Source organism: Piliocolobus tephrosceles, chromosome 1 (assembly GCF_002776525.5).
Source record: "Piliocolobus tephrosceles isolate RC106 chromosome 1, ASM277652v3, whole genome shotgun sequence".
Lineage (NCBI taxonomy): Eukaryota > Metazoa > Chordata > Mammalia > Primates > Cercopithecidae > Piliocolobus > Piliocolobus tephrosceles.
Genome location: NC_045434.1, coordinates 111,855,549 through 111,873,732, shown reverse-complemented (window position 1 = coordinate 111,873,732; position 18,184 = coordinate 111,855,549). Strand labels below are relative to the sequence as shown.

Genomic DNA, 18,184 nt, shown 5'->3' with positions numbered 1-18,184 from the left:
CCTATGAGCTGAAGTACAAATAAAGGGAGAGGCAGCAGTGGTAGAGGGAGGCGAGCTCAGAGGACCTGTGTGTGACTTCTGGCTGTACCACTCACTCACCAGCTGGGACTGTGGGCAAATCACCAACTCAGAGTCTCAGGTCCCAGCCTGTGAAACAAGGGATGATGCCATGATTGTGTTGAGGATAAAAGGATACAATCTATAGGAAAGCAGCCAGCTCACAGCAGGTACTAGTCACATTAGTAGGATTTCCAGACTTAGCAAACCATCTTTCTATACGTGTTGTACATGCCATGGCCACTGCCGCTTTCCTGTCATACTCCTACCTTCTTATCTCCAGAAGCCAGTATCCCTCTGCATTTTAAAATGCTTTAATTTTAGAGCAGTTTTAAAGTCACAGCAAAGTTGAGTGGAAAGTACAGGGTTCCCGCAGCCCCTGCCAGCCCGTTATTTTTTTCATGAAAAAAAAAATGGGTGCAGTTGAATGAATGGACTGACTTCTTACTTATTTTGCCCTCAATTTTGGGGTAATTGGTAAGATCCCAGGAGCCTGTGTTATCTTGGGGTGACAGAAGCGCACCCTCTTTGTAACTGGTATAGGGGCTGAGGTCCAGGACAATCTGTTTATTGGGGCCTTGGATGGCCTATGGGGCTGGTTTGGTTGGCAGAAGACTGGGTTTTTGCCATATCAGAACTAGTTTGAAGGTCTTCCTGAGCTATTTTTCTTGCCTGACCCAGCCAAGGCCCTGTTAAGTGTGGACAGTCCCCTAGCCAGGAGACCCCAAATACACCCCCTTTTATACAACATGTAACCCATCTTTTGGTGAGGAAATTGGCCCAGGCTGAATCTTAGCCCTTTGTTGGAACGAAGGTGTAAATAATCAACTTTAAGATGCAGGTTCCTAAGCTTTGCCCATCAGAAAGTCTAATTCAATAGGTCTGGGGTGGTATCCAGAAATCTGCACCTAAAAAACCAACCTAGTGATTCTGGTACAGGAAATCTTAGAATACCATGTTAGATAGAATTCCTTCAAATAACAACGACCTTCGATAATGTCCTGGTGTAGAAACTCTTCCATCAGATGGTGGCCTCAGGAACAAGGGCTTTGCCCTGTCATCTTCAGACCAAGATGCTGGAGTATTACATGGAATATTGCCCCAGGCTAGCAGGGTAGGATGGCTAATGGTTCCAGACGGGTGGGCAGGAACCTCTCTTAAACGCTTTGCAAGGTCCTTAAATGAAATGGACAAGGGCCAGTATGAACAGCAAGAGAAATGTAAGAGGGGCAGATGGGAAGTTACAAAGCTGAACTTCTCAGTGCCGCCAGGTGTCAAACCTGCTGAAAAGAACACAGAATTCAAGGAGTAATTATCTCTTGCTGTGTCCAGAAGGAACAGTGTAGCAACTGAAACCTGTGAAGGTATGTGGGGTGGGTGCCTAGACTTTCTAGGCACTGGTCGTACACACACCCACAGGAGGAAGAGCTGTATGAGCACAAAGAGCAAGAAAATTAGGTAATTTATGGCTCACATTTTGTGAGCCGTTTTCCTCATAGATGACCGAATACATTTCATGCTATAAATGTACAGTCCTGGCTCTTTAATTGGCCTGTTCTCTGATTGCTGGAGTCTGATTCTGAAGCTAGAAAACTGGAAACAGTATCATATTAACAAACTGTAACTTAGTCATTTCAGTAGGTTAGGTAACAAAGTCCAGTCTGTTTTATTTTTAACCCAAATATTCCAAATATACAGAAAATTACCAGTACAAAGTTAAACACATTCAGATTTATTTACACAATGCTAAAGAAATTTGAGTTTTATTTCCATTTTGTGGAATTTTATTATGGGGCCTGGCTTTAATGTGTAACTGATGTGGGTCACTGAAACTCGATTATCCCACCTCACATGCAATTTTCTGTCCCAAGGGAATAGAAAACTTGGGTTTTTAGGGCACATGCAGTAATGATCTTAATACTGCTTTACACTTTCGTAGGAAGGCAGATGTCCCACAGCTTGGGGGAAGGACCACATGCTCAGAAAGGGAACAAGAGAGAGGGTTGAACAACAGGCACATGGGGACCCTGAGCATTTCTGTGCAGGAGGAAAAGGAGAATATAACCAAAACCCTCCTCCCTAGAGGTCCGAACACAGGAGGTGGGCCAAATCATCAGGGAGCTGTCAGTCACCCACTTGTGGCTGAGGGCATGCGGAGGATGAGAACTACATTAAGGATCTGGGGCATAGCAATAACTCATTACCATGTACACTATACAGTTTATATATGTATATATGTACACACACATATATATAAAGGTACAGATTAGTTTGTTATTCCTTATAAACAAGTACATTTAAGAATGTACTGGTGTGAAGAAATGCATACTGCCAAGTTGTTTCGAATTAATTTTCTGACTCTTGTTATTGTAATGCAACCTAACTAAGACATCAACATGTTCCTGCTATTTCAGTGATGCTTCATGAGGGGAAGGCCTGGGCTCTGTTAGGGCAGGATGGTGCTCCTAGAGCTACCTGAGCTGGACGAACCCGTGGCAGATGGAACAGAAAGTCTGGCACCTGCTAACTCTGGCCCTCCCTGTCACTTCATCACACAGCAAATCTTAAAACTTTGGTTTTTTTTCAAAGGACATTTAAGTCCATGTTCATTTTCCTGCCTTAGGGAAGATGGCAGCAAAGTTGAAAGCCGAATCCCTTCCTATTTCAGCAGTTCCAAGTATCCTGGATGAATATAGGGGCAAGGGGCATAGCAATAACTCATTACCATGTACACTATACAGTTTATATATGTATAGTGTCGCCCTACACTCACAGTGAGCAGGATGCACTCTAGGTCATTGTGGACAGGCTCTTGAGAGCGCTGCTCAAAGGAAAGAGGGAATCTCTACCTGGATGGTTGGCCTGGAAACTAAATAATGACTAATGCCAGGCCAGCCCTGTTACCCTAGGGTGGGTGTGGATGGCCCCGGGCTCCTCTTCGTATCCTGGTATCGTGACGAAGGTCATGAGAGAACCAGCTCTGGTTTACAGACTCGAGGCAGGAGCTGGAGGTGGTCAGCACATTACCAGCCTGTCAGGGATGAAAGGCAGCTTGGGCATGGAGAGGCCCAGAGGCAAGCCTCAGAGCAAGAGAGAGGAGGTGGGAAGTCCATTCAGAGGCAGACACCGATTCCAAGTTCCAGTTACAGCTGATCTACGGACTCTCCTGAGCCCACCCCCAGAACTGCCGCAACTCTCCAAAGGCTTTTATTCTTTGAAATAGAGTTGCCATTGAATTAACAGCCTCCAGGAGAGACCAGCCTGGTCTGTGGTCTCACTAAAGCCCAATGCCCCCTTAGGCCCAGAGCAGAAAGAAGAGTGAGTTCCCTACCTGGATTTAACAACTCGGACCACTTTGGACTGGTATGTTCAATCTCTCTTATAATGCTAAATTCCATTGCTGAAGCCTCCAGAAATGATCTCTTCTGCTACATCAAGCCTGGGAGTTTACACAATGATATACTATGTTTTACCTTCAAAGATAATGTTCCTAACATGAGTAGGGCAAATTAGAAATCTATTTTTTTTTAAAGCTGTAACGGATTTGGGCTGTCTTACTCTCTGGCTGAGGACATACATTTGTGAGTGAGCAGGCTGATAAAGAAAGCTAACTAGCCAATAATGAGAATGAGTCAGGCTGGCTGTCAGTCTTCAAACCAATGGAGCTAGCCAGCCTGGGGTGGAAATCAGGATGGGGAGGGAGACCCATCAGTGGAGAGTCCACTTCTGCACTCTTGAGCAGTGACCCTCAATGAGGGGAAGGGCAGTTTCTGCAAATACATAATTCCCATTACTTTTGTTTTCAGTCATGAAAGACAGGAAAATACAATTTTCTGTTCACCAAGGTGGCAAAAAGGTGCTAAATACTGCTCGGAAACAAATGCCACTGATCCCTGTCATAAAGAACAGCAAGTCATCTACATGAAGGCTGCCCTGCTCAAAGTGGTCAGCACTCAAATGCATAAAGATTTCCAGGAGTTCTGAAGACAGCCAGCCAGTACTGCTTATCACACACATGGGAACCCTGAACAACTGACTCCATCCCAAGAACAATGTGAGGTTCAAATGACATTATGTGAGTGAAGGTGCTCTGAACATTTGCCAAGTTCCACAGAAATCCCAGATATCATTATAAGTGAAGAGCTTATAATAGCCATTACCAATGGCTAGCTCCACTGGTAATCGTATATGGGTTAGAGAAGAATATTAAGTTTCTTACGTCTTAAAATGAGTAAGAGGATTACCATGTATTGGTGCATCTACCCACAGTGAGTACATGCTGGGAGAAAGGTAAGTGGTGTAAACAGTTCTTTTATGGGCACCAAAGTGGTTTGGGCAGGAGGGAGGGTAGGACAGAGGCTGACGCTTTCATTTGTGAGCTGGCGTATCTTTGGAATTATTTTTAATTTTAAAACCATGCAAAATGAATTAGCAAAAAGACCAGTGCACTCCAGCCCTAACCATATTAATTATCTTCGCAACAACTGCCCATTTATTAAATGAGTCAGTGAGCTTCCGTTAGAAAATAAAGCTCCCTGACTCATTTAATTCTACTGCAGTTTCAATGTCTCTAAAAGTCTCCATCCACTCTCTCCCCCACTTTCCACGCAGCTGTTAATCCATTCTGGGGAGGAGAGAACTTAGCCATCTGCTCACATTCTGACGAAAGTTAATTTGGCACTTAAAAAAAAAAAAACAAAAAAAACCTGACTTTCTAGCCACAAAATAAACTAGTAGCAAATGGTATCTACCAAAGAATGTCCCAGTCATAATCACTGGGATAAACTGTGACCCGCACAGTAGCTACAGTAAGACCAAAACTTTCCATACTACATTCCTATATAGCAAATATTCAAGCTGTATTAAAACTAATTATTACAGCTTTCCATTACTATATGGGCACCCCAAAATTCACCCAACTACATTCTATAATTTATTTAATTTAGAGAAGTATCAAATGGAAAACTTTTTTCAATTCAAAATAAGAAATCAATGCATCTACACAAAGCATCATCTAGACTGGAAATGTGTTTCCAACTGGTTCCTCCAAAATTTTCATATCAACAAATTACTTGGTGAAGCCAAAAAAAGTGGTGAGAAGGAGAGCCTGGTAATGAAATTCTAATTTTTTAAGTCTATACATCTGAAAAAATCTCTAGTCCTGGTTCCATGTACAACAGCAACCTAAGAAGCAGCAGACAGGCAGCCATTGACATGATTCAGCAATGAGCCACATGACAGTTAAAAAGCGAACAGGGAAGACTGTGAGGTTCCGTCTTCGGGGGGGCCACACTGTGTACCCGACAATCAACTCTAGGGAAGAGATCATTCAGCCTGGGCAGACTTCCAGCTAAGTCTGTACCCTGTCCTTGAGTAAGTCCACTGGCACACACACAAAGCACAGCTTGAAAGATCTCAGAAGAAGCAAGAGTTTTAATAGGTGCTAAATCTAGTCAATTCTCTGCTGCTCCCTTCTTCCTGCCCCAAGTTAAAAATATTGCCCTGTAAGTCTTCCTGATTTACTGTGTGGGAAGCACATGTTTAACTTAGTTGCCAAAGGGCAATTAACAAGGGTATTGCCTAATTAAACATGGGAAAAGAAAAATCACTGTGGTCTGTGGTCTCTGAAAAACACAAAAAAAGGAAGTGGGATCTGTGTGAGGAGCTGGTGTGCAGTGTTCTTGGAGAAGGACTGTCCCCAGATGGAGAAAAGCCGGCCAGGCTGTGCCAGCCTCTGCAGCCTGTTTTCATCTCTACAGCTGCTTCGTCTCGCCAGCAGAGCCCAGGGATGGTACCAAGTACACTGGGAGAGCTGATGCTGGAGTTGGCAGATGCCCTGGGGCAGGCGCCATGCAGAACACACAGAAGTGAGGTTAGTGAAAAGGTCCCTTCGAATTCCATTTCATTTCCCTTAAAAAACAAAAACAAAAGCCCATACTTTGCAAAGAGACAGGACGAGAAATAAGAAGTTAAAGAATTTAAAATGTCCCCCTTCTTCTCAGAGCCAATTGTAAAAAAGTGCTCAGGGTTCCCCACCCCCACCCTGCATTTCTTTAATGTAGGTCCTTTTGGCTTTGATGGAAGCAGCAGAAACAGAGCTGGGTCCCTCGCAATGGGAAATTTATTTCCCGAAGTTGGAGCCACAGGGAGTGTAAGAGGTACTGTGGTTCCACCATTCACGCTGGGTCCAGCTCCTCTGAAGAGCTATTCCAAGAGGTCCTGAAAAAGACATGCACCATATTACCGACAGACCACAACACTCCTATTTCAAAAGCAATCACCTAGTTTCTGGGCTTGCCAAATCTTATGGTCATTAAGTTGCCTTGGCCCTGGCATATCTTGATCACGAACAGAAGACAAATTTTTTTTTCTTGTATTTTTTTTTTTGGGGGGGTACTACCATTCAAGAAGAAATAGCCTCACCTCATCCGAGTCGTCATGATAACCACTTTTATTAGTGTGGGAGGCTGTGTCCAAAGCATCCACACCATCCATGCCATTGGCCTCTGCATGCTGCTGCAGCACAGAGTATCGATGCACCAGGAACCTGTGAACAGAAACCTCCTTAACACTCGGGTGGCACACAGGGGTGCGTTTCTTACAGGACTGTGGACTTTCTCAGTTTTATACACTCAGGAACGCATCAGACACAGAAAGCACAGTCCATGGTTGACATACGAAAAACGTAAGACATGAGAAGATTTGGGCCTGATTTTTCAGGAACAGTACTGCAAGTACCTAGTTTTTGCCAAGAGCAGACTCAGCCATATGCCCTAGACCAGTCTTCTGGCTTGAACTCAGTACCTTGGATTGACTTCCGTGTTCCTTACCTTCCCCCACAGACATATTTCTTCACAATGAGCACTCCTGCTATGACTGTGACCAGCATCAATCCCACGATGGCCAGGATAATTGGAACAGAATTTGACTTGGAATTCTTGAGAAATTAAAACACAAACACAAAAGTTTTAGGCACGCATATCCTAGGACTGAGGTCAAAGCAGCCACTCACTCCCCTCATCTCTTTGTGAATGATCTGCAGTCCTGATGTGCTTAAGGATGGCTTTTTTCCAACCCCCCAAGATGAACCACCTCAGTGTTACCAGGAGAATATTATAGCTGGCAGAGGGTCATCTCAGCTCCAACTGCCTTGAACCTTCAAATTCAGTGCCTTAAATGTCAAAGTTACCCTGGAAGCCTCGGCAACTGCCTAGATCAAGTATGACTGCTCCACAGCACCACTGTTCACAAGTCTTGGGGCTTAAGGGTGGAGCAGGAAAGGGAGACTACTATAACGTGGGCCGAATGCCTAGAGAACAGGGTCATTATCTGGGAAGAAGCTGTGTCAGAAGAACCAGGCAGGCCATTATATGACACCAAGATTTATTTTTTTACTTAATTTTGATATATTGTTACAAATAAGCCTTATTATATCATTGTTTGCGTGTGACCTACCTGCTTCTGGGTGGGAAATAGGGAGTGTGTGTTTTCAATGTATCCCAGAGGAGGCGGAGCTGGATTCTGGGACAAGCTGTGTCCCTGTGGGCGGGAGTCCTGTGCAATCACACACACGAACACTCTGAGGAGAGTCACCAGGAGCCCAGGACAAGGGTGCACAGAGGGAGGAACTTGCCCCCTTACCAATACACGTACCCACACACTCCTCTCCCATCATCTCCTTAATCCCACCCCTTGTCAGTCCTTCACCCCTTAGAACAGCAGAGAGGAAGAACTGCAGGTGGTCCAGCTTGACCTCCCCTATTACGAATTGGGAAACAGGCCTGCTGTTTAGCATCTGAAGTCATGCTGCTGGTCTAGTGCTTCATTATCAAGAGGTTTCCTCTTTACACATCTCCAATTCTACAGGTAGTTCAGTGCTATGGATTTGGATGCAGCCTCATGATCTTTTTTTTTTTTTTTTTTTTTAAATCGAGACAGGATCTCACTCTTGTCACCCAGGCTGGAGTGCAGCGGTATAATCACGGTTCACTGAAGCCTTGACCTCCCAGGCTCAGGCGATTTCTCTCGCCTCAGCCTCCTGAGTAGCTGGGACTACAGGCATGTACCACCACATCTGGCTAATTTTTGTTTTGTTTTTTTGTAAAGATGGGAGTTTCTCCATGTTGCCCAGGTTGGTCTCAAACTCCTAGCCTCAACTGATCTGCCCAAATCAGCCTCCCAAAGTCCTGGGACTATACAGCTGTGAGCCACCACACCCAACAGGTAACTTGCTTCTAAATCAAAACCTGCCCATTACCATAGCTCAGTTTTTCACTTTGAACATACTTAACATGACTTGGTCAAAGACCCACCCCACCTATTGCCCAGTGCTCTTCTCTTCCATACATGCACAACTCCAGGTCATGGCCCTTCACAGACAACTTTTTCTTTTTTTGTTACGGAGTCTTGCTCTGCTGCCCAGGCTGGAGTGTAGTGGCACGATCTCGGATCACTGCAATCTCCACCTCCCAGGTTCACACGATTCTCCTGCCTCACCCTCCGGAGTAACTGGGACTACAGGTGCACACCACCACCCCCAGCTAATTTTTGTAATTTTAATTTTTGTATTTTTAGTAGAGACAGGGTTTCACCATGTTTGACAGGCTGGTCTTCAACTCCTGACCTCAGTGATCCACCTGCCTTGGACTTCCAAAGTACTGGGATTACAGGTGTGAACCACTGTACCCGGCCCATAGACAACTTTTTGAATTTTCCTAAATGACTCTCAGCCTCAGAAATTTCCACAACTGTATGATTTTAAGAATTTTACAACTTTACAGAATATCATCCCCCCACCCTCAATAAAAAGAGAGCTTTCAGTAGGGTGAGCTTATCACTGGGTTACGTGACCCATCCTTCATGCTAACAGCTTCCTGTGCAAAGGGAAGCCTGACAGAAGTAGTTTGACCACTTTGTATCAGTAACAAAACTCTTGATGTTTTAACTTTGTTTTTTCTTGGCAGAACACAAAATTCCATTTGTACCTGAAAACTAGACCTATTTTAACATACCTGTTTTTCCGGACTCAAAAAGTTGCTTGTGCATTTCTTTTTCAAGTCTTTTACTTCTCGAACTGGATTTACCCCACCCTGGCATTTGTCCCCTGGAATTTTCCGGTACCTACCAGGCAGAGAAGATTATTTGGTAACAGAAGATAAGGACGTATTCCTGGGTCCCTGCCTATTTCTTGGAAACAAGATTTGAAAAGCTGCCAAAAAGCTTCCCATCCTTACATCATCTTTCAGGTCTGGGGGGATGTCCACAGGGATGTTTTGGGGGATATTTTGTGTAGTTTCAGGCCTTAAGCAAACTAAGCATCTCAGTCCCCTGCTGTCAGAAACATGCCTGTTCTTTCTACCTAAGAGACTGTGCCAAAGAAATGTGACCTGAAAAAAGGTCATTAACAAGTGGTCCAAAATGGGAGAGGGAAGTTATCAGGGGAGGGAGGTAATGAGGCCCCTCTAGAGCAGCACTGTCCAATATGGTGGCTACTTAAATTAAAATTGATTAAAATGAAAATTTCAGTTCCTCGGTTACACTAGTGTCCACAGCTACGTGTGGCTAGTGACTATCATATTGGGCACAGCAAATTACAGAACACTTCCATCACCAAAGAAAGTCCTATCAGACAGAGCTCTGCCTGGCCATGCCTAAACTGTGCCAGGCAAGTGATGGACGTTCATGGTGGATGGGACGCTTCCATCGTTCTGCCTGGGGGTCCATCACCTCTCCTCCCTTCCTGGGGGCGGTGGGCGGGAGGCAGGGGTGCAGGATCTGGCCGAGCTTGTTCTCCTGCCCTCTGCCTCGTGGTGTTGGTAGGGTTGAGTCCTCTGACACCAAGAACCCATGGCTCACCTCCTGCAGTTGACCCTCGAGGGAGGCCTTCACATCCTGCCCCTCCCTAACCCCTCCAAAAATAGTGCTCTAAAGTAGGGCTTGGATCTCAGTGTGGAGAGAAGCAGCTTTCACTCTGAACAAGAACACCTCAACCATCATGACAAGGCAGAAAAGGCCACCTCACCCATTTGTTGTTAGGTGTTCTTCTCTTCCATACAGACAAAACTCCAGGTCATGGCCCTTCAGTTCTGGCTGCTCCACACACTTGGAGTCATTTTCTGGACGGTAGTAGCCAAAATCACTGCAAGAGTCAGCAAATAAAGTACCTTTCAAAGCAGCTGGAAGACAGTAAGTGACTAGCAATGAAGGCTTATGTGGGGCAGTGGATGGTTAACATTCCAGTCTTGGGTTGTTAGAAAGTAGCTCAGGAAGGCCTGTGACACCTCTGAAGGAGGTCGCTTTAGGAAAACAGACATGGAGAAGGCTTTTTTTTTTTTTTTTGAGATAGAGTCTTGCTCTCTTGCCTAGGCTGGAGTGTAGTGGTGTGTTCTTGGCTCACTGCAACCTCTGCCTCCCAGGTTCAAGTGACTCTCCTGCCTCAGCCTACTGAGTAGCTGGGATTACAGGTGTGTGCCACCATGCCTGGCTAATTTTTAAATTTTTAGTAGAGATAGGGTTTCACCGTGTTGGTCAGGCTGGTCTCCAACTCCTGACCTTGTGATACGCCCGCCTTGGCCTCCCAAAGAGCTGGGATTACAGGCGTGAGCCACCGTGCCCGGCCAGAGAGGGCTTTATTGAGGAAAAGAAGCTTATGGGTCAGGCCTGGTGGGGTAGGACTAGCAAGGGCCCCGAGGCTGTGCACTGCAGGCAGCTCAGGCGCAGGCAGGGGACTAATGCAGTCTGCAGAGGGGTAGGACTCACAAAGAAACCTCAGCAACAGCAGCAGCTCTCAACTCAGGGATACTTGGCAATTCTTTTCTTTTCCTTCCCCCCGCTCTTTTTTTTTTGAGACAAGGTCTCGCTCTGTTGCCCAGGCCGGAGTACAGCAGCATGAACACGGTAGCTTCAACCACCTGGGTTCAAGTGATCTTTCCGCTTCAGCCTCCCAAGGAGCTGGAACCACATGTATACACCACCATGCTCGTCTAATTTTTTGTAAAGATAAGGTCTTGATGCATTGCTCAGGCTTGTTTTGAACTACTGGGCTCAAGTGATCGGTCCACCTGGGCCTCCCAAAGTGCTGGCATTACAGGTGTGAACCACTGTGCCTGGCTAATTTTTGTATTTTCTGTAGAGTCAGGGTTTTGCCATATTGCCCAGCCTGATCTCAAACTCCTGAGCTCAAGAGATCCACCTGCCTCAGCCTCCCAAAGTATTGCGATTACAGGCATGAGTCACTGCGCCCAGCCAGTAATTCTTTTCTTTACCTCCAAATGTCATTATTATGTTGCCCTTGCGGTACATGGCAAATTTTTCTGTCTTCCCCACTTCTGTTTCTCTTAGCTTCTTAGATAGTCTTTGCCTTCCATGTGAACACTTTTTTCTGTCCTCCATTCCACCCTGTCTCTCCAGAGTGCCACCCACTGCTCTCCTTTTCCTGTTTTCCCCAAAGAAACAATGTCTGCTGACAATCTCCAGGGCTGGCTCCATGAGCATCCCTGGTTCCCCTCCTCCGACCTGCCCTGGGGCCTTGCTTCCCTGAGTATGAGGGGAACAATCAATCTCTCCCACTCAGCTGGCAGCGTCTCCTTAGCCTGCATGTCTTGACCTTAGAAATTACTTCCTTAACCCAACTCTCCCTCATTACCCACATTTCTCGAAAGAGTATTTCTTTACTTGTCCTATTTTACGCATTTACTTTTTCTTCCATGCATTTTGGCTTCGACCCTTTCTGCAACTTTGAAAATAAGTGTCTGGGCCAGGTACGGTGGCTCATGCCTATAATCCTAGCACTTGGGAGGCCGAGACAGGCAGATTACCTGAAGTCAGGAGTTCAAGACCAGCCTGGCCAACATGGTGAAACCCCATCTCTACTAGAAATACAAAAAATTAGCCGGGTGCAGTGGTGTGCACCTGTAATCTCAGCTACTCGGGAGGCTAAGGCAGGAGAATCGCTTGAACCTGGGAGGAGGAGGTTGCGGTGAGCCGAGATCACATCACTGCACTCCAGCCTGGGCGACAGCACAAGACTCCATCTCAAAAAAAAAAAAAAAAAGAAAAAAAGAAAAAAAAAGAAAATGAGTGTTTGCAGTGTCCCCAAAGCTCAATAATCATCAAATTCAGTGGAGCCCTCTCTGGTCTCATTCCCCCAGACCACCCATTCTGCAGCATCGAACACACTGTTGTGCCCCTGCCCACCTTGGCGTTGGCAAAGCTGCACTCATCTGTTTCTCTGCCCGCTGCTGCCCCTGCCCCTGCCTGCTCTTCTTTCCTCCTAACCCATAAATGTAGTCTTCTGCCGGGGGCGGGGGGAGGTATAATGCATTCTCTTACTTTTTCTCTACCTGCTCTCCCTTAGTGATCACAACTATTTTTGGTTGCAACTAAAACTTCCAGGTTTTACCTCTTGAGTTCTAATGCTGTATTTCGAATACATGCTGGATATTACCACCTAAATATGCTGACAAAACCTCAAAGAAATAAGACGTTCAAAATACATCATGTTTTCTCCTTTGTGACAGACTCTCCTTATCATTTCCATATTTGTCCATGACATTACCTTCCTCACCACTATCTCAGTAGAAAATTTAGCCTGAGGATCCTCCTTGTGGACCCTACTTACTTCTTTATCATGACTACTATGACTTCCTCAATGGCCTATCTTCCAGAACACCCTTCCTTGATCATGCTGTCGGTGTCTCTGCTTGCAGCAGTCCACAGGCATTGATGACCTGCTTCTTCCCAGATGCTCATGGTCAAATCTTACCGTTTGTCAATGCTCAGCTCTCATACCACCTCCTCAACAAGGCCTTCTTTGACCCACTTCCTTTCAGCTCTACATGAAATATTCTCTTCCTTTTCTAAATCCCCATGGCACTCGCCACCTTCTGTTTTGCAACAAATTTTCCATTATCGCTTTTCATTGCCTGCACACAGCTGGTATTCAATGAGTATTTGGGGAATATATAGATGCTGCTTGTATTTCAAGGTTTTTCTGGTAAGTATTTAGGAGAGAGGGTATGGAGAACAAAATATGCTGAAGATATCACTCTTCAAATAACAGGAGGAAATTCGGGTAAGAGTTTTAGGTATTCACTCAGAAATTTCTGGATTTTTGTGAGTACCCTTCTCACTCATAAAGGACCCACTTCCCAAACATGTGGGCTCTGGAGTTGGGATGCCAGTTTACATCCCAGCTCTGCCACTTCCCATGGGCACGACAGTCATGTCCTCTCTGTTGTGAGGTTAAATGTAAATTGCTTAGGACAGTGCCTAGTATAGAGTTAGTGCTCAATAAATGTTAGCTGCTATCATGATTACTATATTATTATCGAATAGAATATGCTTCCAAGGAATTTGGGGCTTAATGGTGGAAGCAAACCTGTAAATAGTAATTAAAACACAGTAAGTGCTGTAATAGGGGAACTCTGGGGGTCTAGATGAGGGAAAGCCCATCTAGTGGTGATACCTGAGCTAGGTATGAAAGGCTAAGTGGGAAGTCGCCAGACTTGGGGGTGAAGCAGGGACTGTGGAAAGACTTTTCAGGCAGAGGAAGCATCATGTGCAGTGGCATGGGGGTCTGAAGAACCACGGCATTGTTGGAGAAGAGCAGAAGCACAGGTGAAGAGCCTGGCATATGTGGAGTCAAGGATAGGAGAGAACCCTTTAGAATGTTACAGGTTCATCAATGACCTCCAACCCTACAGGAACACCAAAGGTGATCCTTACGGAAACAGAGAAGGGAGGACCCTTGATCATGCCACACACAGGTGTGAGCCATGCCAGGAGGAACCACACTGGGTCAGACCTGCATTTTGGTCAGAACTATATTCTACTGTCACCTGCGATTTGAGAGAACATGACATGCAGGGCCACGGCTGCTATCTGCCTCCCTTCTTTGTCCAAATCCTTTAGGATCTACTTTTATCTTGTGTCAGTATCTTTTACAGGTAACAAGTTTCATAAGATCATCATCTGTGATGTTAAGCAGCTCCTCTTATTGCCCCAAAATTACCTCATTTAAGTTATCCAGGGACTCATGCCCTTATATAATCAACTAACCCGATGCCAGCCAAGTAACTAATCCTTAAGTCTGGATGGTCCTGAACTCTAGGGAGTCCACTTTGATGGCCTCTAAACCTTAATAGGACCATGACTATACTGATGTCACCTCTAGTCTCAGGACCAACCACCATCTCTCTGCCTTGATTCTTGCAGAGGATCCAAAACCTAGTGTCCGCCTGCTGAGCTCATGCTGTCAGGGGGCTTTTCTTTCTCTTTGTTTTCGTTTGAGACGGGGTCTTGTCATATTGCCCAAGCTGGTCTGAAACTCCTGAGTTTAAGCAATCCACCCTCCTTGGCCTCCCAAAGTGCTGGGATTACAGGCATGAGCCACCGTGCATGGCCTCAGGCTATTTTCTAAGGTCTAATTTCCTCTTTGCTCCTCTACCACTTCTTTTGGTGTTTTTGTCTTTATTTCCTACAGATTTTTGTTTGTTTTATTCTTTTTTTTTTTTTTTTTTTTTTTGAGACGGAGTCTCACTCTGTCCCCTAGGCTGGAGTGCAGTGGCGTGATCTCGGCTCACTGTAAGCTCCGGCTCACTGCAAGCTCTGCCTCCCGGGTTCATGCCATTCTCCTGCCTCAGCCTCCTAAGCAGCTGGGACTACAGGAGTCCCCCACCATGCCCAGCTAGCTTTTTTGTCTTTTTTAGTAGAGACGGGGTTTCACCATGTTAGCCAGGATGGTCTCAATCTCTTGACCTCATGATCCACCCGCCGCGGCTTCCCACAGTGCTGGGATTACAGGCGTGAGCCACCACGCCCAGCCTCTCTTCTTTCTTATATCACTTCTCTCCTTCCCACCACTGTCAACTCAGGATTTCTGGGGTTCCTTGCTGGTTCTGCCCATTAACTGTCTAATATGATTATATTATCTAATTATTAACAATTTTGGTTTCCTTTCTCTGTGCCTCAGTTTCCTTGATAAGAAGCAGCAGTTCTCCACTCTTGGAGAAAAGGGTTTCAATTTTTTTTGGGACAAGAGTCTTGCTCTGTCGCCCTGGCTGGAGTGCAATGGCATGATCTCGGCTCACTGCAACCTCCGCCTCCCAAGTTCAAGTGATTCTTGTGTCTCAGCCACCTGAGCAGCTGGGATTACAGGCATGTGCCACCACATCCAGCTAATTTTTTTTTTTTTTTTTTTTTTGTAGAGACAGAGTTTCACCATGTTGGCCAGGCTGGTCTCGAACTCCTGGCCTGAAATGATCCGCCTGCCTCGACCTCCCAAAGTGCTGGGATTACAGGTATGAGCTATGGTGCCCGGCTGGATTTCAATATTTGTTAGCCTACAAGAAAACTGTCTTTCACCTCCTCCAACAGGGAAGGGGAGATAGAGAAATCTGAGGAATGCTGATACCAGAGAAAGTCCTCCAGGGAACAGAGGCAAATGGAGGGCTGCTTGGTCACAACATAGTCTCGACCATTCTGACACACGGATGACTTGCGTAGCCGCAGAAACTGTTCTTTATAGCCCAAAATGCAGCCATCTTCATAATCTTCAGGGTCTGTGGAGTGTGCCAGCCATATGGTATAGTCCTTCTCTTCACCTAAATGAGAGACAGACTGTTCAGGAAAGTGCACAGCACAGAACCCACCCACGGGAGGCAGCTGCCAGGCTATAGGAAGAACAAGGAGAGGGAAAGTGGGAATGTCTGACTCAACCTATTCCTTCATTTTGGAATTGCAAACAGAAAGCTACAGTAGTCTACAGCCTACTAGCAATTGCATTTCCTCATGCCAAAAGAGTATTCTTTCCATCTCAACATCCATCTGAGGATTAGGAAAAACCCTACTTGTTTTGAAGTGGGAGCTGGATAGAAAATCTCTCAAGTTCCTTCCAAACTAAGAGGCTGCTGTCTGTGTGTCTTGCACACCTACACCCTCAGTCAAGGAGCTGTCAGAGGTAAGCAACCAGATATTTTCCACGCAGGGCCAGGGAGCTCTTTGTTTAGGACAAGATACTAATTAGCCAAGAGCACAGGTTCAATTTCACCATGTGTTCATTGGCTTAAGGCAGAAGGGAAAACATCCTCTTCCTAGACTTCTAGCTCCAGTTGACCAGCTCTCAAATGCAGATTGCTGATAAACCTAGTTTCTGTCTTGGTATGTCGTATCATCTACTGGAAAAACGACTCAAAGGCTGTGACCTAAAGACAGTGGATTAGGTTTTATCCTTCGGGAAATGAAGACCAGCATAAAGCCTGCTAAAAAGCAGGTGCTTAACCAATCTTTTAATGACATTAAACTTTAGAGGTAACTGGAAAACCGCCTGCTGAGGGGAGAACTCCCAAGCCAGCTTCTGTACAGACTACTGAATGGATTTAAATGACAGCGACCCTCAGGCATTAAATCTATTTGAACGTCTTATGGACAAGTAAGGTCCAAACCAAGGGTCTGCTCCCTCAGGAGTCGCTAAATCAACACGCTGAGGAAATGAGCTCATGACAGTCTCAAAGGACCAAATTCAACTAAAGTGTCTGGAAACGTTAAGTCTTTTATTGTATTATGCCAACATTTAACTACAGGTCATCCTTTTTCCAGTGTTTTTCTTTATCCCCCTTCTTCTTTTTTTTTTTTTTTGAGATGGAGTCTTGCTCTTGTCACCCAGGCACGATCTTGGCTCACTGCAACCTCTTCCTCTCGGGTTCAAACGATTCTCCTGCCCCAGCCTCCCGACTAGCTGGGATTACAGGCACCCGCCACCTCAACTGGCTAATTTTTGTATTTTTAGTAGAGACGGGGTTTCGCCCTGTTGGCCAGGCTGGTCTCGAACTCCTGACCTCGTGATCTGCCCATCTTGGCCTCCCAAAGTGCTAGGCTTACAGGCATGAGCCACCACGCCCGGCCATTCCCCTTATTTCTTGGTATAATGCCAGCACCTTTGTTTGGCACTGAGATCAGGGTTTGCTTGTGACACTTCGGGAACACTGTGTAATGAACATTATGAGTCTTTTTCTGAAGCTATTTTCTGGGCCTTTAATATTGCTTAATGTTGAAATGATAATATTTTGGATATGTTAAGTTTATTTTATTAATATCACCTTTCTTTTCACTTTTAGAATGTAACTGACAGAATCATTTAAATGACATATGTGGCCCTCATATTTCTCCTGGACAGTGCTAGCACCAAGGAGGAGGCTGTTTTTCTGATGCCATTCCCTTACTTAATCACCCACACAGAACATCTGTCAATCCTCTTTCATGTGCATATGCATCTGCTGATTCCAGCTAACAGAAATCAAACCATATTGATTATTTAGGAAAATGGGCTTACAAGTTGCTGGTAGAAAAGGTCAAAGGAGACACTCACAGTTCCTTTCAAGGATATCTTTAAAATCAATGGTGTAGGAGACCCACTGGCTGGTCAGGAAAGATTCTGTGAAGCCCCAAATGCTGATATTCATGGACCTCGCTCCAGGTTCTGAAGCTAGGCCAGTGAAATAGATGGGGTCCCTGGTGAACGTGTAGGTTTGCCAGCACTGACCTTCGTCTGTGGAGAACCTGAAACCACGATTAGAGAAAGATCATGACAGAGAATCCATGTGTACTGGGAATTCAGAAAACCACTCTGGCTTTTTGACCCCAAACCAGACAAAACCCCTTACATTTAGGTGATGGCTTATTGGCTGACAACTATTTTAATCTTTTTTTTTTTTTTTTTTCCTGAGATGGAGTGTCACTCTGTCACCAGGCTGGAGTGCAGTGGCACGATCTCGGCTCACTGCAACCTCTGCCTCGTGGGTTCAAGCGATTCTCATGCCTCAGCCTCCCGAGTAGCTGGGATTACAGGCACGTGCCACCACACCCAGCTAATTTTTGTATTTTTAGTAGAAATGGAGTTTCACATGTTGTGCAGGCTGGTCTTGAACTCTTGACCTCAGGTAATCTTCCCGCCTTGGCCTCCCAAGATCATCGGCGAGAGCCACCGCACCCAGTCAACTGTTTTTACTTTTAACGTCTGTGGTTAACAGGATAAGCAAAAGAGATTTGTTCAGGGAGAGTATGAAAGTAAATACCTTTACAGAAATTATTTCAAAGGAAAGACAGGAGAGTGATCCAGGTAAGAAATGGC

General features: G+C 45.5%; 1 protein-coding gene across 6 annotated transcripts in view; it reads right to left on the bottom strand.

Moving 5' to 3' along the window:
• Positions 1-1,695: 1,695 nt before the first annotated feature.
• Positions 1,696-18,184, bottom strand: part of SORT1 (sortilin 1) — a 91,076-nt gene continuing 74,587 nt past the window's right edge. For 4 of the 6 annotated variants that reach the window (XM_023232546.2, XM_023232547.2, XM_023232551.2 and 1 more), the window contains 8 exons: positions 17,423-17,613; positions 15,470-15,659; positions 10,079-10,195; positions 9,069-9,177; positions 7,513-7,611; positions 6,888-6,994; positions 6,481-6,604; positions 1,696-6,276 (listed from right to left, as the gene is read on the bottom strand). In XM_023232546.2, the coding sequence (XP_023088314.1) occupies positions 6,262-6,276; positions 6,481-6,604; positions 6,888-6,994; positions 7,513-7,611; positions 9,069-9,177; positions 10,079-10,195; positions 15,470-15,659; positions 17,423-17,613 (952 nt within the window). In that variant the 3' untranslated portion in view covers positions 1,696-6,261. The remainder of the gene's footprint in view (positions 6,277-6,480; positions 6,605-6,887; positions 6,995-7,512; positions 7,612-9,068; positions 9,178-10,078; positions 10,196-15,469; positions 15,660-17,422; positions 17,614-18,184) is intronic. The other 2 variants (XM_023232549.2, XM_023232548.2) reach the window with 1 other exon arrangement.